Source organism: Neovison vison, chromosome 6 (assembly GCF_020171115.1).
Source record: "Neovison vison isolate M4711 chromosome 6, ASM_NN_V1, whole genome shotgun sequence".
In the NCBI taxonomy this organism is placed as follows: Eukaryota; Metazoa; Chordata; class Mammalia; order Carnivora; family Mustelidae; genus Neogale; species Neogale vison.
Window position 1 is genome coordinate 92,272,290 of NC_058096.1, and position 22,497 is coordinate 92,294,786.

The 22,497-nt window shown below is 38.8% G+C and overlaps 1 protein-coding gene across 1 annotated transcript in view; it reads left to right on the forward strand.

The window, feature by feature from the left end:
• The window catches only part of SERPINI1 (serpin family I member 1), a 71,731-nt gene that overhangs the window by 23,181 nt on the left and 26,053 nt on the right, over positions 1-22,497 (forward strand). The window contains exon 2 of the mRNA XM_044251734.1: positions 21,947-22,213. Within this exon, the coding sequence (XP_044107669.1) occupies positions 21,964-22,213 (250 nt within the window). The 5' untranslated portion in view covers positions 21,947-21,963. The remainder of the gene's footprint in view (positions 1-21,946; positions 22,214-22,497) is intronic.

Here is a 22,497-nt window from a genome sequence, read left to right on the forward strand (position 1 = left end):
GTACAGACTATTGAAAAGTAAACTTTAATTTCTTCATATTAACTTTGCTCTGGGGGTTGTTTTAGAATCTACTTACATTGTGCTTCACTGGCAAGCTTAAATTAATCTTGCTACCCGAATATCTCTGTAGTCTGGCTGGCTACACTCATCAATTCCTCTGTGTGGTGCCATCCATCAGGTCTTACTAAAGTTATAATGGTTCTGGGGGGAGAGAAGAGCCAGCCACCAGCTAGAAAACTATAAAGTCAAGAGAAGATGCACCTACCTGGCTTTGCAACTTGTAATAAGCTCTCCTGACACTAAGGCTGTGAAGGCAACTGACCAGAGGATAAGTCAGGCCTCCAGTCCTTCCACACTATTCCTAGGTTGAAAATTTATACACTGGCAACAGGAGATTCTTCAATTCGGGTAGCCTTGCTCTAATTTGTGTAGTGTGTGTGTGTGTGTGTGTGTGTGCACGTGCGCGTGTGAGCTAGCGCACGTGTGGTCTTGACTGCTTTAAAATCCTTAATCTGCTTTAACCGTATGGATTATTGAAGTGGGAGCCCAGAGTTTGGAACATCTCTCCGGTATTTATCTAATCTGACCAAAGGTTATACAGTTCAAAGGATCTGAATTTGCCTTTCCATCTTTGGTTTCACACCATGTGTTCTCGTTAGCTTGTGCAGGGGATGAGTTCAACGTCATGATGATTTAAGGTGTTAACATTTATGTTTTATTAACCACAGTTCGACAAATAACAGTGGCCACAGTGGCCAACGTCAGGGAGAATACCAGATCATTAATCTCTGAATGGTGGGTAGTCTTGAATCTTTAGCTTTGGAGTGCCATTGTTTTGATAGCATATGGGATATATGCATTTGTATTTTAGCAATATTTAATACCAGTACAGCTCCCGAGACACGATTAGTACAGATGAACTCTTTGCTTGTACAAGAGCCCTCTTCAGCCTAACCCCGAACAGGGAAAAACAATGCTGCTTTTGTGGTTTCCTCAGGTGTGATTTTCTTTTTGTTCCGAGCCTGCCTTCAGGAATTTGAGCAATAGACTTTCAGTATCACAATTTTGTTATATTTATTCATTGCAGGATTAGCCACTGATTTGCAATACCTTTAGGTCTGGAAAAATCCAAATAACAAACAAAAAGTTCAAGGCTGGCTATTTCAGTGTGTTAAACTATTAATTGGCCCCAGATTAAAAACTCTGTGGGCCTCTACTTAATGAATGAGTAATTTGCTCAGATTCTCTGTTTAATAAAATTAAAGTCCCAATTGTGTCAGCTTCCAAGTGTATCATTAACTGTATTAGTATAAAAGCTTTAAGCCATGTTAGCCTACAAATTTGACTGATGTGTTAGGGTGGAGGAAGGGTGAGTAATACCTGTATTATCTGACTTACGTTTGTCTTTAAATAGTGTGTTATCTTACAGCCAAAATTACTTGATCTACATTAACCCTCTAACACTTACATATTCTACTGATGTCCTAATTTCATAAGACATTAGAGTGATTTCTGTTGCATAAATGATAGCTTTCATTGCTTATAAAATGTGCTTAGACACACTCAATAATGCCTTCTTCAAACTTATATTGCATTGATTACATCTGGCAGTCCCATATGGTGAAACAACCCTTCCAATTAAATTATGGTTAGAAACCCACTTGTGGGGTGCAGCTCAGGGATCTACTAAATTCCTCAATGACATTCAGAACATGAAATAATTTTGAGAGAATAAATTTACAGTACAAGTGGGAGCAGAGAAGAAGGTTTTCAATCTGTATTAATTTATTTTTCAAAATTCATTACTTGCACAGTTTACTTTCCAAGCTAATTCTAACCAAAGATGAGTAACGCTGCTTTGGCAAGAGTATGTGCATAAGATATTTCCATATGTTTAAGCAGAAATACCAAGTTCAGTTCTTATATATGAGTAAACGCAGTGAAAAATGTTCTGAAGGCAGATTCTCTAGCACCTGCTCCCCGGCTTGTTCACAGCTAATGACCTTGCATCCTGTATCATGGAAAAAAGGGAAGCCATTAAAAATCTTCCAGTCTCCTGCTACCATAGCTCCCCAACTAAAAGCATCTGTGCCCACATACTTTTGCCCTGAGCTTCTAGGCAAGGCCACCCCCTACCTGGACACAGGTGCTTATCCTCTCTCCTCGAAGCACCACTTCCGCAGTTCCCTCTCCTGAAATCATCAATCCCCCATCTCTTGGAGCATTGCTGCTAGGAGACCAGCATCCTGTTTTCTCTTGTACTTCAAACAAGCAAGGTGTCTTCTCCATCCAGCTACTGCTGGATTTCTTTGTTCTTCAAAGGGGCTGTCTTTGCTCAGTTCCTAGACCCTCTCTTCCCATTCCTCCGTAGCCGCCCGCACTCCTCCTCACCCTCTCCATTCTGCCTGAGTTGGCTTCTTGCTAATCTTGGGATCAAATAGACACACTCCTTCCTCAGGCATGTGCTCTTGCTAATCCCTGGCCTCTGGCTCTAGTTATCAGGGGCTTGAAGGGGCTTCCTTGAAGGCTTTGTCCAGAAATCAGCTAATCAGTGAAGCTTTCCTAAGCTTTTTTATTTAAAACTACAAAATAATATAAGATGAAAATAAGGAGGCAAACTATAAGAAATGCTGAACTCTAGGAAACAAACTGAGGGTTGCAGGAGCGGAGATGGGCTGGGGGAAGGGCTACTTCGGCGATGGGCATTAAATGTAATGAGCACTGGGTATCATATGCAACTGATGAATCACTAAATTCTACCTCTGAAACTAATAAAAAAATAAAATAAAACTGCAATATGCCTTGTCAGCCTCTCACTCTCTTATTCCCTTGTGCTGAGTTGTCCCCACCCCCCCATGCCAAGATATTTATCACATTCTAAAATACTATATAACTTATATTTTCTAAATAAACTCCATTACAGGGATTTTTGAGGATTTGAGCGTCAAAAGGCTATGTTGATATAGGTCTCCTTTACAAACAATCCAATGACCCACAAGGTGAGATTGTTGAGGGAAAGCTGCCTGGGCTCTGATAGTAGCCCTGAGTTTCTACACTTGATCTTAGCCAAAAGGCCAAGAAGCGATAGCACTGAGTTTCTACTCACTGCAAACAGGATGGTCTTAGGCTACCTACCTTCTCCGAGTCTCAGTTTGCTCCTCTGTGTGTGGAGATACTATTCCTAAATCATCCATTCAGCAGATATTGAGGGCAGACAGACTAAGCAATGCACTAGGCGGAGATAGTCTCCGGGGAGACAGATGTGATTTCGCCCTCATGGAGTTTGCTGTCTGGAGAGGAGGTCGATATTCAAGATATTCAACCATCATCCTAGCAACAGACATGAACATAGCCCATCACCTTGTAAAGGAATAAGTGAAGGAATTTGTGAAGTACCTCGTTGTCATCAGCCCTCCACTATTTCCTCCTCCTCTGTTCCTCTCACCTCCGAACCCTTTTCACCTCACTTCCACTGACAGACATATCCTCGTTGGTATCTTACCAACTTGATTTTCACGCTTGAGTACATCAAACAGTCCCCTGAAATATCTCTTGAAAATACTGGCGCTAGAATTTTTGATTCAAGAGGTTGGTGATGTGGCCCCCTAGCCTGGGCTTTTCCTCCTCTCCCGGGAAATTCCGACTGGGAAGTCCCCCAACCACACACTGGGAAGTGCTGATTTAGAGAAATAGTTTTATTAGCTCCCTTTTTAATACTAGGTTATAAAAACATTTTAGAGTCATGTCATTCTGAATAAATTATGCTTCCCCAGAAGCCATTTAGTCTGGGACTTTTGCCTCATATTAATGATATTAATGATCCTTAGAGGCTATACACACACACACACACACACTATCTAATCCTACGAGATTCTCAGTCTTAAAGTAACTGGCCCCTCCGAGGACACCTTTTGTTGCCTAGTAGAGTAACTTCGTTGCAAAAAATACCTGAGGAGTGTTAAAATGCCATCCATGTTCATTGCTAAAAAGTGAGGAACATCAAAGAGAAGCATAACCCCACAAGAAAATTGAAGAGAGAGCCTTCCTGCCACAGACATTGCAAGGAACCATCAAAAGATGATTCTGACTGCTGCCGTTACTAAGTCATGCAGATTCAAATATGAGCCTAATTTCATTTCATTAACATAATTACGTTAAGGCAAGTAATTTTGAAATATGACGTGTTCTGTGATAAGGTCATAAAGCCACAGAACTATTCCTTGGTAAGTAATCACAAGGTAAGTTAGGTTTTATTCAATTCAGAATTATTGAAGCCTGGAAAATCTGACCTGTGGGTTGAAAAACAAAAGCACACCAGTGACAATTTATTATTTGTCTTTTAAACTACAGTCATATCATGGTTAGTTCTGTCTCAGGAGAAATTTGTTTTTCTGTGCAATTGAGTTTTCCAGACAAATGAAATGAATCTCAGTAAATATCCCAATATTTTGTTTCTGATGGTTTATGGTAGTTTATCAGACATACATCAGACATCCCCTACGGAGGGATGTACTGAACAGAGAAAGAATTATTTTTGAGATGGCTGAAGGGCATCCTCATGAATATCTTACACTGAGTGCTGCAGCAATGCCATGATTCTCACAGGAAATGTGCCTATAGTAAATCGTCCTAGGGTTTAAGTCTTTATCAGGTCTGCATAGGCTTTCATTGACTGTAGAACAACATCTTTTGTGGCTTCTTCCTAAAGACCATAGGCCTGTTTCCAGCAGCCTTTTACTCTATTTTTTTTTTCCTTTTAATTGCTAAAGATGGGGAACCAAATCAAAACAAACATTACTGTTAGGATTGTATTTAGAATAAAAGTAAGCATTCTGGAGTAGGGATCAAGGAATGCCCTGCTGAGTCAAGTATACAAGCTTCAATACAAAATGTGTATTTTTATGGATTTTTTTTATTTTTTATTTTTTATGGATTTTTATTTTTGACTATTTTTAAAAATTTAAAGATTTTGTTTGTTCTAGTTTTTCCATCACATTCTGGATTAGAGAGATCATCTGATGCTGTGAACTTTGTGTGAGACAGAACCGTAACGCCAATCCTACAGATTACTGGAGTATTCTAGAATTTCTGGGAGGTTACTGCTTTTTTGCCCCAACCATTTTTTTCCTACAAGTCACATGACCTTAGGGTCATTCTTAAATTTTTAGGAGTAAGGCCTTAATATTACTTTTATTAATCCAATATGTAATGAATGGTAACTCAGTGTAGTTTTATTTTTAAATAATAATCAAATACTTTGACCATATTTTTCTGCGTTTAAGAGCATTTTAAGTATCTTTTAGGTGAAAGATCTATTCATGTCCTTTGCCTAATTTTCTATAGAACTTTTGTTGGTTTTATAGGTTTATAGAGGTCTTATATGAAGTAGGAAAATTTCACTTTATCTTAAATTTAAGATTTTTTACTTTGCTACTTGCCTTTGACTTCACTCATGTGGTTTTGCTGTAAAGACTTCTTATTTTTGCCTATAGTCTTATTACTCTTTTCTTTAATGGCTCCCAGTCTTTGCCACACTTAGGCCTTTTCTAATACAACACTGTGTGTGTATAACACTTCTTTAAAACAGTACATATACACATATATACACATAATATACACAGATGTAACATATATACACATGAGAATATATACATGTTTTATGTATGGAAAATATATGTGTATTTGTGTGTACTTATATATGAATGTATTTGTAAGTTCCCAGGATTTCTCCTTGGAATTTCAAAGCTTCAATTTTCACTTTTAAAGTTTGACCATCTAGTATTTATTTTGACTTAAAGTGCAAAGTACTTATCTTCTTTATTTTTTAATATATAGTCTGTTCTTCCAACACCAGTTAGTACTTACTGAATGATCTCTTATTCCACTGATTGGACATGCCAAGTTTTATCATATACTAAATTATATTTCTCAACAACCCTCTTCTAATTATTATTGTTTTTAAGTGCATTTTAGTATCTCATCACTGTTAATTTTTTCCCAGAATTTTTTTTGTTATTCTTGTGTAATTTTTGTGAACTTTAGAATAGCTTGTCTAATTTTTAAAGGTTGCTATTTTTATTGAAATTGCACTAAATATATAGAGTAATAATATTTTTATGATCTTGAATATTCCTATCTAACAATAAGGTATCCATTTCCATTTATCCTAGTCATTTCCCCCATTGTCTTACAATACAATATATGATTTTTTTTTAAGATTTTATTTATTTATTTGACAGAGAGAGATCACAGGTAGGCAGAGAGAGAGAGAGAGAGAGAGAGAGAGGAGGAAGCAGGCTCCCTGCAGAGCAGAGAGCCCGATGCGGGACTCGATCCCAGGACCCCGAGATCATGACCTGAGCCGAAGGCAGCGGCTTAACCCATTGAGCCACCCGGGCGCCCTGATTTTTTTTTAAGATTTTATTTATTTATTTGACAGACAGAGATCACAAGTAGGCTGAGAGGCAGGCAGAGAGAGAGAGGTGGAAGCAGGCTCCCCACTGAGCAGAGAGCCCGATGCGGGGCTCAATCCCAGGATCCTGGGATTATGACCTGAGCTGAAGGCAGAGGCTTTAACCCACTGAGCCACCCAGGCGCCCCAACAATATATGATTTTTATAGTTTATTTCAATCAGCATCCAAATGAAGACCAGGCATTGCAATCTATTCATATGTCTCTTTGAAGCCACTGGCTTCCCGCGTCCCCAGCTCTCCCTGCCCCTTACTCCTGTATTTTATTTGTTGAAACTGAATCTGTTGTACTGTGGACTTTCCCATGGCCTGGATCTTGCTGACTGTACTCCTATAGTGTTATTTAACATGTTCATCTGTCCTTATTTTAGGAAGAGTGTTACATAAAAGATGAAACATTTTAGTTTTTTTTTTTTCTATTTCTTAGCAGTATTTCAATTTTTCTTTTGTATAGGTCTTTCTTCTTTCTTTCTAAGTATATGCCTGGGCTTTTAATCATAAAACTTTGATGGAGGGCAGTTAGGCAATATTTATCAAAATTACAAATACCTGTGCCTTTTGACCTGCAATTTAACTTCAAGGAACTTACCCTGCAGAGATAATTGCACACCTGTGAAATGATATATTTCTGAAATTAGTCAATACCTCATTATTTGTAATAGCAAAAGATTACAGTAATCTAAATTCCCATTGGTAGGGGACTAATTGAGTAAATTATGGCGTATCCATACAGTAAAATGCTGTGAAGCTGCTAAAAATATAAGTAAATAAAATGAGGATGCTCTTTATGTATGACAGCAAATAGTTTTCAAGATATGTTGCTAAATAAAAAAGTGAGGTTCCCAACCACTGTATAAAGGAAGTTTATTATGTTATTACTTCTGTAAGAAGGAAAAGGGGAAAATATATATACTGTATATATTTAAGATTTCTGTGGATGATAACATTTGTTGCTTGCACCAAGAGATACTGGCTGACTAGGGGATAGGAGATAGTGGGTCTTCACTATAAGCCTTTTGATATGTTTTGAATTTTGTTGCCTATGAATGTTTTACCAATTTATCTTTTTTTAATTAAAAAAAAGTTGAAGGATTGTAATATACTAGATAGCAAGTTAAGATCCTAATTAATATATTTTATACCTAAAGCCAGTTGTAGCATTATTTGGCAAACATAGGGTCAATAGGTTAAAAGGAGTGAGATTTCATCTAAACATTATGAGCTACCTAACCATCATGGAAGCCAATCAAACACTGAGATATCGCTCATACACATACACATACACACACAAACACAAAGCTGACGCAAACACAAGGAATTTAAGCAGAGTCAGTCTTGCAGAGGGAATTCCTGCATTCAACTCGAGAAGTAGACCAAGTGACCTCTAAATCCCATCCAACTGGTGCAGCAATGCACAGTAAAAATACATTGGACTGGGATGGAGGGCACCTGGGTGGCTCGGTGTATAAGCAGTCAGCTCTTGATTTTGGATCAGGTCATGGTCTCAGGGTCCCAAGACTGAGCCCCACATTGGGCTCCATCTCAACACAGAAATGGATTGTCCTTCTCCCTCACCTTTTGCCCCTCCCCTGCTCTCTCCTCTCTCAAATAAATAAATAAAATCTTTTTTAAAAAGTAGAATGGCATTTGAAGTCTTCAAATAGAAGCTCAGATTCCCTTTACATTCCTTAGTAAGCCATGTGAACATGGTAAAATATCTTAAACTGACCATGTTTCAGTTTCTTAATCTGCAAAATGAGGTTACCTTCCAAATTACCTTGTTATGAGGGTTGGCAATAATTTTGTGTAAGTATGTATAGATGACTAGCAATTATGTATAGATGGCTAGTCCATTATATGATCTTACCTCTAGAAGTCCCTGAATTAATTGGTGTCTGGGGAGAAAACTGAGGTTAAGAGCCTCTATTTTATAGGAAGAATTTCTTTTCATTTTGAAACTTAGTTATTCTAGCATATTCCTGAATTTTATTAACAGTTCCCTAGTCTTCAAGCTCCTAGGCTCTCACTTATAGATTCTCAGGCTATACTTGAAATGAGAAAATATGACAGCATATCCCATCCTGTTTGAGTAGCCTCTCTTGAGCTTAACTGAGGTTGAGCTTTGACCCTCATTGTTTTTCTTATTGGGACTGTAACTGTGTTTTTAAAAGATTTATCTATAGATCTGTTTCACTGTAAAATCTACGAGGCTCATACCAACCTAATCCACACCCTTCAGTCATTCTCTGCAGGGCCAATTATCTGTATGTATTTTTTAAAAAGTCAGCTTGAGAGAACAATTTCATTTTATTCTAACTTACTTATGGACAAGTCATTTGCAAGAAAGACCCTGACACATTATCTTGGAGTCCTAAAAATATTCTCTGAAATTTCTCGGACACACCTAGCTTTAAATTTCAATAATCCTTAAGACATGGAAGAAGCGGCCCCCAAGTGAATAAAGTGAAAAGCCGACATCTTCGCCTTCATTTCACCATGACGCCCCTGCGATCTTCCCGTGGTTAACTAAGGACAGCGACACATCCTCGCCAGGTGCCAGGGTAGTGAGCACTGGTGCTCAGCAGAAGATCCATAAAATATCCCTCCCGGGGCGCCTGGGTGGCTCAGTGGATTAAGCCGCTGCCTTCGGCTCGGGTCATGATCTCAGTGTCCTGGGATCGAGCCCCGCATTGGGCTCTTTGCTTGGCGGGAGCCTGCTTCTCTCTCTCTCTCTCTGCCTGACTCTCCGCCTGCTTGTGATCTCTCTCTCTGTCAAATAAATAGATAAAATCTTAAAAAAAAAAAAATATATATATATATATATATATATATATATATATCCCTCCCATTTTATCCCCCCAACCATAGGAAAAGCCTTGAGTTGGCTGTGTAAAGAGTTTGATAAGGGATAGTTTCCTGTCAGTGAGGATGACTCAACTTAGAAGAGATTCAGAAGAAAATAATTACATCCATGTCTCTCCAGATCTCTGAAAATGAGAGGGGTTGAATACTAGTTAGATTGCTTGAAACTGCTTTGTGGAGAAGTACACTATCTCCTGAAATTTCTTTTTCTTCTCTCTCTCTCTTTTTCCTATCTGACATTAACATTGGCTTATTTCCTTAATTCATCTTTCTACACACTTCCTAAAGCTGTTACTTTATTTTGAATGTGGTTCTGAAAATTACAGGGAAGTATAACCAGAACACTTTCATGGAGACTTTTTATATCTTCTTAATGTTTTACTTGTTTGCCCACACTCTACAATAAAAATTACAAGTTGCCTTTTCAGACATTTGACAGTGATGAACAGGAAGAGGAAACCAAACTTTTTTTTAGAAATCCCCCTATTACAATGTGTGTGACAGGTTTATAAATAGAGTTAACAGGTGGATGTTTTCAGGTATATTAGGTAACATTAATATAACATTAATATAACATTAGTCAGTAACAAGATGATTTTATATTTTCATTTATAGGAGTATTAAAAAAACAAAGCAATAAAATTATTTTTTGACACATTCTTTCTCACTTTCATTTTCCCCATAGTAGTTCTGCAAAAGACTGTCTAGAAAATAATGTAGGTAACTTAATTTCCCCAGGGTACAGTAAGTCACAAGTATTTTTTTTTTTCTTTTAAAGAAAGAGCCACCTAATTTAGGTTGGTGTTTTGTGTCAGAGAGTTCTTTCTGTCCGTTTTAGCATTTCTAGTACAAAGTGAAAAGAATTCTAAAAGAAAATCCTAATAAATTTTTTCCAGACTTCTAAACTAGTATGTATCTTAAAAATGTGAGATATGATGACTTTTCAAAACTGAAATTTCTGTATGAAATAAAATGTAGCAAAACAGCATACAAAAGTTCTAACCTTTAGCCTAAGACACAGTAAATTCTCACTAAATAGTAGGTTGAAGCATATGAACATGCCAATATTTGACCACTTTGGCTTATAAAAATGGCAATTTCACAAAATTCAGCCTAATGTTAATATCCTTCTATAATCATCTTGGTGTCAGAAACCTATGAGTGTAGAGGCGCCTGGGTGGCTCAGCCAGTTAAGCATCTGCCTTTGGCTCAGGTCATGATCTCCAGGTCCTGGGATAGAGCTCCATTCTGGGCTCTGGGGAGTCTGCTTCTACCTCTGCCCCTCACCTGACTCGTGCTCTCTCACACTCTCTCTCTCCTTCTCTCAAATAAACAAAATCTAGAAAGGAAGGAAGGAAGGAAGGAAGGAAGGAAAAAAGAAAGAAAAAGAAAATGAGCTTGCACCATTTTACTAAAAGAGCCCTTGGGTCTTGGGAATATTATCATTTTTAGCCAAGATAAGAAAATAGCTTTGTGTGGTCTCAACAGACACCGAGGCAAAGTGAAACTAAGCATTTTACCTCTGGGGAGTTTAGGGATGTCCTCAAACCCTCACATATAATCTTATAAAATAAGGAGGTTAAAGCTAAAAGAGAAAAATAACAAGAGCTGGGAAGGCTCTTAAAGCTAAGACAGTAAAATAGTGGCAAGAGATGGAGAATTCAAACAAGAAAGACAAGAAAGAAACACTATAAATAGAACCAAATATAAGTTAATATAAATATAAATGCCTTGTATCTGGGCTATTTCATGTGTATGGCCAACAGCCCTAACTACTACTGTCCTCTGTTAGGGTATCATCACATTATAATACTGTACTTAACAGTTCTGACTCTGCATTATCAAGATAGGTTAAAACTGGCTTTGAATGCTCAAAAGTCTTTCTGTGAGAATTTTTTTCTTTAAATAATTTCTCTGGCTATTTTACCCCCTTTCCCAGCCCTTCAATATATATTCAAGGATTAGCAAATGATTGGAGGGTAATTTAGGCTAATACTTTCTCCATGGACAAAGTAATTGAGAAGCAACCTTATATCTGAATATTTTCAGATTTTCAGGGACATAGCCAGCTTTTAAAAACTTTATGACACAAGCAATGTTTTAATACTGAGAAATTAGAAATTCCAATATTGTTAAAGTTCTGAATAAAAAGCTGGAAGTCTCTGTAAAGACTATATATCTCATACATAAAGGAAAATATCACAAAAGCCTATCTCTTGCATCACCCTGTTATCTTCTGCATCCCTAGCACCTAGTACAGGACCTGGTATGTAGTTGTCAAGAATAAGTAGTTACTGAAAGAATGAATGATTGAGTGCATGAATGAGTGAGTAAATTAAATTCTAGGTATTGCATTCACATTTAAAATTTATATATTTTTAAGCATCTATAGTAACTCATTAAACATCCTTGGTGTACTATAGATGACTTTGTTTCCTCACCTATAAAATGAGGGTCTGGTCAAGGTGTTTCCAGCAGGAACATTCTGCAGTCTTTTAAACAGCTAAGCCCATAGGCTGGGTAAGAGCAATCAGCAGGGATTTCTTAAAGCATTAATGGGTAAGCTAAGACCATTAATGCCTGGCTTAGTTCCAAAATGGCCTTGAGCCACACATGACCTTGATTGATGATGACTTTTTAACCCATCTCTCTGAAACTACTCTCTGAATCTTGCCTCAGGGCTTGTGTGTCCCTTGTTTAGCTCTCCTGACAGTATTGCAAAGGAAGTCATTCATTGGCAAGGACAAAGTCTCCCTGCTTGTGCCAAACGGAATTATTTATTACCACTTTTTGGAAAGCCCAAGTCACATTTCCAGCAGGGCTGGGATCTGCCAGCTTACTGATGCTTGTTGGTCACCTGCTTTAATCAAAAGCCTTTGGAATTCCAAATGGAGCCTCTTTATCAATTGAGATCTCTTGAAGAAAAAGAGTGTGCTTACAAATAAAACATCATGTGTAAGGAGACAAGTTTTATGGAGTTCATGCTACTAATTTTCCTGTTTTTGTTTGTAAACACTCGTATTTGGTCAAGAACCAAGGTTATGAAGAATTGATCTATTTGGCCTACTTCTAGTGCTCCATTGTCAAATATGGTAGCCATAAGCCATAAATGGCTATTGAAATTAATTAAAATTAAATAAAATCAAAATACTTGTTTCTGAGGTATATTGGCCACACTACAAATACCCAGTAGCCACAAGTAACAAATGGCTACCTTATTGGACGAGTACATATATGCAATGTTTATATCATTGCAGAGAGTTCTGCTGGACTGCATTTTTCTAACTTTTTGAAAGCCACAAAATAATTGAGTATTTTGGTTTTTGATTTTAGAAATCTGTTATGGCCTAACATGGGAAAATGTTTGACTAGAGACTTACATACTCATCATCTATTCATTAGGCCAAACAATTTCCCAAGAGGTTATCTTTGTTGTGAATGTTCTTGAAAGTTGTAACCCTTATCTCCTCCTAGTTGGAGGATGTTTGGCGCCAAAAATCATCAAAGCTCCTTGGAAGCCTTGGGTATCAGCAAGGAAACGAACTCTTGTGAGTCACGTCCATCTTCATTCCAATTAGCCCCCCTCTTACTGCTAAGGAATTCAGGCTTAATATATTTATATTTACCAAAGTGTTTTAAAAATTCTGGGGAGTTTTAGCACATGTTCCCTTGGTTGTTTCTCAACATTTCCGGGACTGGTTAGTCCCTAAATGAGCAGACCACCATAGACTCTTCCAGGCCTAATCTTCCTCTTGGATGCATGCAAAACACCCAAGAATTTTAGACTTGGAGCACTGCCAGCTCCAAGCCACAGAGGTCTACTAAATCATTTCGGAGTACCAGTGATACAGTACTAATTCAACCAACAATTAAGGAATATTCAGTGATTAAGAAGAGACTAATATTCTAATTCCTTCCTACTCTGATTACCAGATTATCCCATGAAAATAACCATTTTTTTAAAAGAAAAATTTCTAACTGTAAGGATTTTTAAAACTAGTTAAAGGATAATTATTTCTAAAAGGTATAATCTTGACTCTCAAACAAATATAAAATGAACAGATATCAAAGATTTTATTTAGTTCATTAACTAATGAGAGAATCAGTAGGCTGTTAAAATTAATTCATTAAAGAATCCAAAAAGCAGATGAATATGTAAACTCATGAGGAATACTAAAACACATCTGCTTACTAGATGCAGAACTGGTCAATATCCACAGGGCAATAATCAATTGTATTCAATCATACATGTACACTGCACATTTTTGTAGACAAGAATCATTTGCATCACTATCAATTATCTTTAACTTAGAGAACTGTGAAGTTGTTCAAAGATGACAAAGGAACCAAAACTCATAGTCAGATACCCTGGAAGATTATGTTCTAGATAATTCATAGTTTTTCATTGAAGACATCCAGTAATCATCTTGGTCCATTTTCAAGTCTTTTGTAATTTTTTCTGGTACATTACATATCTGTAGCTTACTTTCTCCATAGTTCTGTCCTTTTGATTTACCTGACCATTTACTCCTTATTTAAGAGATACCCATAACCTTTCCTTTTTGCTTAATTCAATAGAACAGGAAAAGGAACATAAAGATGCGTTTTTTGCAAAATGTAAGAGTATAGAAAGCATCACGGTGGTCTAGATATCTGGGGGGAGAAGCAAAAGAAAGCAAACGGAAGAATCCTAATTTTATAGATGTTGTGATTACAGAATTAACCCTCCTGCGCTTTATCTCCTCAGTTCTGGCCCCTTGGTTTTAAAATACATCTCAATTTAAGTAGCATCTTCTTTTTAGGGAAAAAGGACATTTTAAGAAGAAAAATGTATAGTTCTTTTGAAAATATAGCACAATGGAGTGTCTTTATTTATACACTAGCATATTATGCCTGTAATAACTAAGATTTTAAGTCAGAGCCTTCTTTTCATCCTTCTGAATCACTTCTGGCCATTGTTTATCAGGCACATGACGTGTTACTTTTCATAATGCATTTTTTGATAAAAACTTTTCGCACCTTTGTGATTGAAAATATAATCTTAAGGCATTTCAAAGACCACTGGTGTATTCTCTCCATTTCCATTTGATTATTTGACTACTCCACCTCCATACCCCTCCACACTTTCAAACAGCTAATTTGAAAGTTATCAGGAAGCTATTGGCAACCTAACTCCTGAGTAATAGTCCTTCACAAAGCATGCATGGATCACTCACCTTTCCTGGCTTTGAAAGCACTGTGATTTATATTGAGAGATTGGCAAATTCTTCTGCCTCTAATTGTGCTGCTTGGCATCCAACAGATGGTTCTTTTGTATATATCCCAAGGACAAGAGATACATCTCCTTGCACAAATTCATTTACATACATGGGTCTTATATTCATGGATCCTTTGTAAAATACTCGATTGTCGTGTTACGAGAGAATCGGTTGGTTCATTTCTCGAGTGATAAATACTTGGCATCACTTACGGTCAACTTACATCCTCCCCTCTGTTCGCTGGCTCCATGGCCCTTATTCTTTTCAGTACTGACATACAATACAGTGCTACTGAGGACAATTCTGGGTCCAAGTTCAAGCAAAAATTCTACTGTGCGAGGCAGCACCAATGAAAATAAGGCAACTGGGGAAACAAGGATAAATAAATAGCCAAAAGTTTACTCTCTTCCAGGCTATGGTGCTTCCACAGGAAGTGGCACAGCTTACATCTCTGAGGATCGACTGGTTTCTCTGGACATTGATCATAAGATTTATTCTGATTTCTAGAGAGTTAAAATTGGGGATAGAGAGGTGCATTACATATGTTGCGGTTGACCAAATTTGGTAAATTACATGTTGCTAGAATACAGATTGTTTCACAAGGCCATGACTCCATATATATATATATATATATGTTAATAATTTTTAATAGATTTTATTTATTTATTTGAGAGAGTGAAAGAGCATGAGTGGGAGGAGGGGCAGAGGCAGGCTCCAAATCGGACTCCGTGCTGAGCAAAAAGCCCAGTGTGGGGCTTGATCCCAGGACCCTGGGATCATGACCTGAGCTGAAAGCAGACATTTAACCACCTAAGCCATCCAGGTGTCCTGGTCATGATTCCTTTTTGTGTGTGTGACAAATTCTTTGACAAATTTTCCAGCTTCACTGCTACTGATCTAGGTCAGTCATTTCTCTTAGTAAATCAGAGAATAAACGTCTGGAGACCAACCTGTTCCAAATTTCACCAAGTGAACTAGTATTAACCAAACTTAGAGCAGTGGTTTCCAACCACTCAGTGCCAACCCATGGGGGGCAGGAGAAAGAAGAAAGTAAAAGTAGTGAAACCATGAATTCAAACATATCCACTTTGAAGAACTGTCTTCTTTTCATGATGAAATGTTCATTCATTTATGTGATTGTAAGAGACATTATTTTCATTAAACTGTTTTGCCCCCATCCTAATATATTTACTTAATATAATAAAAACTTAACAATCTTATATTGGTCCCCTCAATTAAAAAAAATAGCTACATGCAAAAATCTGAGAATTAATACACTAGAGTGCTTCAAGATAGTGTTCTTTGCTTTAGGCATTTTTTTCTTTAGTTATTCTGTATGGCTCAGGGTCTTTTTGTTGTTGTTGGGGAAAGGATCTTCCTCAGCATTTTTTTTTTCACCTTCTAAAGAATACTTTCTTTTTTATTTCATTCACAATTATGAAACCTTTTTTTTTTCATTTCAAACAATTGGGTTATCCAAAAAAAGCAACAAGTTGCATTTATGAATACCAGTCTTTTTTTTTTTAGATTTTATTTATTTAATTGCCAGAGAGAGGAAGAGAGCACAAGTAGAGGAAGAGGAGGAGGAGCAGACAAAGGGAGAGGGAGAAGCAGGCTTCTCGAAGGGAGCCCAAAGTGGAGCTCAATCCCAGGACCCCAGGATCATGACCTGAGCCAAAGACAGACAGTTAACTGAGCCAGCCAGGCACCCCTAATGTCTTTCTTACTGTGCTAGCTTTCCACTCTGTGATCATTCACACCTCAATTAAAAGATTTAATTTCCTGACCTCTTTGAATGTAGTATTTGCCAAAGCAGGATACACACATACGCATGCCTATGATCTATCCTACCACGGGCAACCTAAAGGAGATATGCAAGAGTTAATGGCAATTTATTTGTAGCTCTGCCTTTTCTAGCACAGGAGCACAATCTCCCACCATTCTGGTACTGTGGCTCCTGGTGTTTATGTAAAGGCATCGTATTCTGTAGCTTGAAAATAATGCATCTACAAAGTCATGCTCCATGTGAGAGTAATTCATTCTAGAATGTGTTGATTATTATGATTAACGGTGGGGCCCTGGCATTTTGTAGAGTAATGTTAATACAGAAACATTGGAGTAGCACCTTGTGTGATTTTTCAAGGTGGTGCCCTTGTTTTTTAATGCATCTCGTGTCTAGCCACTGCATGATGCCAGCATTGGTGACAGTGCCACTTTGTCACATGGGAAAGATGGTCTCAGACTCAATAAGGAAACACTTTATCAGAGGGAATAAAAAATGGAAATGAGCCACTACCTGTGGGCTAAGATTAAATTAGCTTCGAGAATTGAAGAGCAACAGCTTCTCTTGCTATGCCTTCTAATGCAGCATTTGTGAGCCTTTCCATCTCGAGCTATATGCATTCAACAAATATTTGGTTCCTACGATATGCAATGCATTAAGTGCTTATGCTGGTTATTTTAAAGTAGACGAAGAGGAATGCACTTCTGTGTCTTCAGAAAGCTGAGGAAACGAGCTGACTCGGGCACAGAGTTATCTGTAATAGGAGGAAGCAGTGGTATGTGCTGTTGGAGAAGCAGAGATAAAATGTGCCACCGTTTCCGAGGAGGGGGAAATTGCTGTTGTAACTGAAAAACCAGGAGGGTATTCATGAAGGAAATGGAAGTGGAGCAGAACCTTGAGGAGTGGTTAGGATTTGAACATATGGAACCAGGTTGAAGTAGTTCCAGAGAGAGAATGATATAAGCCAGCAACAGGAGACAGAAATTCTGGGATATGTATTGCAAAAAGGAGTCTGGCTTGAATTGCAGGATCCCTGAAGGGGAGTGGTGGGTAGAAACATGTTGGATCACAGTAAAGTGAGACTAAAGATTTGGGGCTTTACTCGATAGGCATGAGGAAGATTGTGAGGTTTTATAAATATAGGAATACCTATTCATAATAGTACATCAAAACAATTCATCTGGAGGCTGTGCATCCGTTGGATTGAAGAGGGCAGTAACCTGGGCTTCAGAGAATGGGTGGATGTCACTGGTGGAGTCCTTGAGAATGCATTAAGAGGAAGAACTGCCACTATGGCTGTCGGAATGGTCATTGGAAAATGGATGGCAGAAATGCCCAGAACACTCTAGGGAGTTAGTGTTGCTAGCTCATTGAGCATAGGGGAAAGGGAGATGGAGAGGAGTCAAAGACTTTGATGTTTTAAGAAAGAAAGGGAAAAGGGAGAAAAAAAGAGATTGGGCTTGATTGATAAGACAAGGAGTCCAGTTTGAGTGATCCTGAATTGGAAATGCAGACCAGAGTCAAAGTCTAAGATGATCCCAAAACAATTTGCAATGCACATGAGGACTGAAGACAAAAAGAAATCCAGAGCTAGAATTTGACTTACTAGGGAATACTATGAACAGGGATAATAGTTGAGGTATCTTTGTTTTGAGAGCAATTCACCAGCAGGCCCAAGAAGAACATTACACCGAAGAGAAGAGGGCCAGGAAGAGATCCCTGGAGAACACCCCCCCACACACACCCCGCTTAGAAGGCAGAAGAAGGGAAGCTTCCCTTCTCCCCAGAAAAAAAAATCCTCAGAAGGAATAGTCAGAGGCAGGGGAGGTGAAGGGGCCCGGGGCGGGGTGGGAGGGGTGTTGGGGGCAGGTAAATAAGATAAAAAAGGCTGGGCCAGCCTGGCAGAAGCCTTTTTTTTTTTTTTTTTCCTCCTCTTTTCCTGGCACACTGGAAATTTTGCCTTTAAGAGGAGCGATCACTTAACTATAGATAAAATGTGTGTTTCCAGAACAGAGTTCTTTAAATCTTGACTAAAGAGTTTCCTGATATAACTCGCTCCCACTATTCAGAGCCATACTGCTTCTAATTTCCTAGCAGAGCATGTACATTGTAGCCTGCTGCTTGCTGCCCTGGGGAGAACCCTCTCTCACAAACCTACGGGTGTTCTTTCCAGGAGTCTGCCGGAAGCCTGAAGAGACACTAGTGGTTTTGACATCTCTCTCCCCCAATAAGGAAACACAGCAGAGCTGCAGATCCACCGAACACTGCTGCTTTCTGCCTCTGGACCATATGCCACAGACCAGGGGCTTCCTAACCTGAGGCCAGTAAATATCCTGGCCAGGGAAAGTAACGTTCTGTTAGCCACGTGCATGCATTTTCTGAAGAGTTTGTTTGCCCTTCTCCTGATTCTTATAAGAACCTCTTTCCTTAAACAGAGAAGAACCACAATAATGGATTACATGTTCTTGTACAATGCTGTGGGTTTCTTGAGGACGAGATCCCATTTTCATACATTTTGGTATCATTGTGGCACCTCTTTCCATCTTGGCTGAATGAATGGCATTTAATAGTGCTCCATTAGATGAGCCGACAGGAAGTATAAAACACTCATCTTTGGCTCTAGAGTCTCTTCCTTAACTTAGCAAACATACAAACCTGGGAAACATATTCTCTAATGATAATGTTTTTTATTAGTATACTTGTAGCTTAAAATGAGTCCTTCCAACACACACTATTTCATTTACATCTTTGATAATTGTGTGGAGTAGAAATTGGCATCTTCATTTCATGAATGAGGAAGCTAAGACAGAGAAGGCGTGTGATTTGCCAAAGGTCATATGCCACGTGTTAGCTTATTTATCTCATGGCACATTCATTTGTAAATAAAAATGCCAGTGAATATATTAGACTTGGCTTTGTTTTTCTAGAATATTTGTTGGTTGGCAATAGGTTGGTTTTTGTTTTATAGGAATGCAATCTTTTTGTTAACCTTAAATTTGATAATTGTGTTAAAAGCAATGGTTTCCAAATAGCCATGTTAACTGAATGACAGAAGGATACCACTCCCATATAGTGACTTCAGCTTCATGGTCTTCTACTAGATAACATTAAATGAAAGTAATGAGGCCCAGCTTGGGGTCTTTGTAGGGTATGTCAGACAGCAGTAATAGTATCATGAGTAAGATATGGGCCCTTGAGTCGGACTTGGATTTCTGAGTTCTAGTAACCAGTGTTACATCCTAAGTATTCAATACTGGGCATATCTTAGGGTCTCTTTCAATTTGGAAGGGTACCTGCTAAATTTCCATCTGAATCTAGAGATTGAGAAAGTTGCCCTATTCTGCTTCTACCTTTTACTGGAATCCTCTGGAATACAGAAGGCGGGGTGGGGGGTTTGCGGGATTCCACGGCAGCCTCCCCCGGATAGCCCCAGCCCGCAGGCTGGCAGGGCAGCTGTGTTCTGCACCCCGGTGCTTCAGTCTCAGGGCTGCCTGCGCCACGGACACCGTTCTGCAGCAATGCACTTATCCCCCACAGGCAACCGTCCTCCCTCCCACAGCAGGGTTGTGTTTACATAACCTACATAACCTGTGTTTACAGTCCCTATTTACATAATTTACATACAGGCTGAGCCTTACCTTCCTAAACCAAGGAAAAGGGATCTAAACCTTAATAGGAAAGCAGGGGGTGATAGCCGCGCTCGTAGTTTCTCAGACCAAACAAACAAACAAAAAACAACAACAGCTGGAAAAAACTGCTCCTCCAAACAGAACCCTAAAACGTGCAGGATTTACAAACTAATGGGCAGTTCTCCGGAAGTTGAGATTAAAAACACTACAGGAGTGAGGAGGACGTTCTGACTCAAATCCCTGTCAGAAACACCTTGCTCTTAAGTAAAATGTGTCTGCCTTCCTTCTGGTAAGGAACGGAGACTGAGAAATACAGCTCATTGAAATACAGCTTTCCAGATGTGTTTGCTCAGGATCTCTTTACATGTTGTTTTGAGGATTTTTTTTTTCCTTGAAGGTCAAGAACTAGTAAAGCTACTTAATTGTTTGACTAGGCAGGTCAGCTTTTTTAGATGCCTGCAGTGACAAATACAAGGAAGAAGGAAATTCTGTCCCAGCTGTGTGCTGGTCAGTGTGCGCTGTTTGTGGGGAGACAGGGCTTCTGGAATACTGGTGTGCCGGGAGGAAGAAATGTTAGCCAGAGATATCTGGGCACCGACACTTTCTCTTCCAAAGAGAAAATGGTTCAAGGACCAGATAAGCCTGATATTCATTGAAATAGAATCATAATACTGATTTTAATCAATATTAAAAAAAAAAAAAAAAAGAAGCATCAGTATAAGCTGAAATGGTAAATCAGCCTGAGTTTAAAAGGTCAGTATGGTCGAAGCCTCCTCCCTGCCCAGAGATGGCCACTGGGAGCAGCAGCCTCACAGGGAGCCACAGCGGAAGGGAAAAGCACACAAGAATGTGCTGAACCTGCTTCTTCTCTGGGTTACCACTTCCTGTGGGTTCTGCAGCTGGGTTGATACACTGGGGCCGGTGGCAGGTGTGTGTCTGATCTTTTCCTGCCAACTGGCAACCCAGTTGCATGGTGCATTAATTTTTATAAATTACAGTAAATGGGTAAACCAGCCTTTTCAAATGCCTGACTTCACTAGTTCCTCTTAAACCCTGTAAATATCTTTTGGTTTCCATTATAGTTCTCCTGGACGTGTGTAGTTTGATGTAAATTAGAGTAAATTTTGTCAAAATCATGACCAAAATATATATGGTGAAGATATGAGAAATTGATACAATAGCCTCACCAAACATGGTCTTTAATTATCCATTATATATGTAGCTATACACACTCTTAACCCCATGAAGGTGGGGACCAGGGCGACCCTGTTCCTGGAAATATCCTCAGAATTAGCAGTGTAATTTGTTCATTTGACTATTAATTGCCTTTTTTTTAAAAAAGATTTTATTTATTTATTTGACAGAGAGAGATCACAAGTAGGCAGAGAGGCAGGCAGAGAGAGAGAGAGAGAGAGGAGAAAGCAGGCTCCCTGCTGAACAGAGACCCCCCGATGCGGGGCTCGATCCCAGGACCCTGGGATCATGACCTGACCTGAAGGCAGAGGCTTTAACCCACTGAGCCACCCAGGTGCCCCTATTAATTGCCTTTTTAAAAATAGTACCTCCCAACATATTCTTTAAAGGGACTTTTGTTAGGAGATATTAACACTGTAAATGTTTAGAAAATTGGTTTGCTTTACAACTTTGCCAAGAAATAATTCTTGGGGCGCCTGGGTGGCTCAGTGGGTTAAGCCTCTGCTTTGGGCTCAGGTCATGATCTCAGGGTCCTGGGATCAAGCCCTGCATGAGGCTCTCTGCTCAGCAGGGAGCCTGCTTCTCCCTCTCTCTCTCTCTGCCTGCCTCTCTGCCTACTTGTGATCTCTCTCTCTCTGTCAAATAAATAAATTAAAAAAAAAAAAGAAATAGTTCTTCTTCTTATTATTGTTTTTTTGCCTTTGACTCCATTCTCAGTGATAATTAATATGGAAATTATTGTTTTCCAGGCTTGAGCTCTCCCAACATGGCTTTCCTTGGACTCTTCTCTTTGCTGATTCTACAAAGTCTGGCTTTAGGGGCCACTTTCCCTGATGAAACCATTGCTGAGTTGTCAGTGAATATGTATAACCATCTTCGAGCCACTGGGGAAGATGAAAATATTCTTTTCTCTCCATTGAGTGTTACCTTCGCTATAGGAATGATGGAACTTGGGGCCCAAGGGTCTACCCTGAAAGAAATCCGTCATTCAATGGGATATGATAGCCTGAAAAATGGTGAGTGTGCTTAGGTTTAATTTGTCAAGGTGGTTTGGCTTTAACTTTCTACTCAATTCTGTTGTCTTTGGCCACAGGTAGCACTATTCATACAATGTGAGAAAGTGATCTCACTGAGATGGTATGGTTAGGAGAACCATCAGGAAACCCAAGGAAGTAGTAATTTCTTGCTACATCCTTAGCTGAGTTAATCTAAGGAAATTGTAGATTTTATTATTATCATTATTATTATTATTTAAATAAACCTCACTGTGACAAATAAAAGCAAACATGGTTCTTACTGA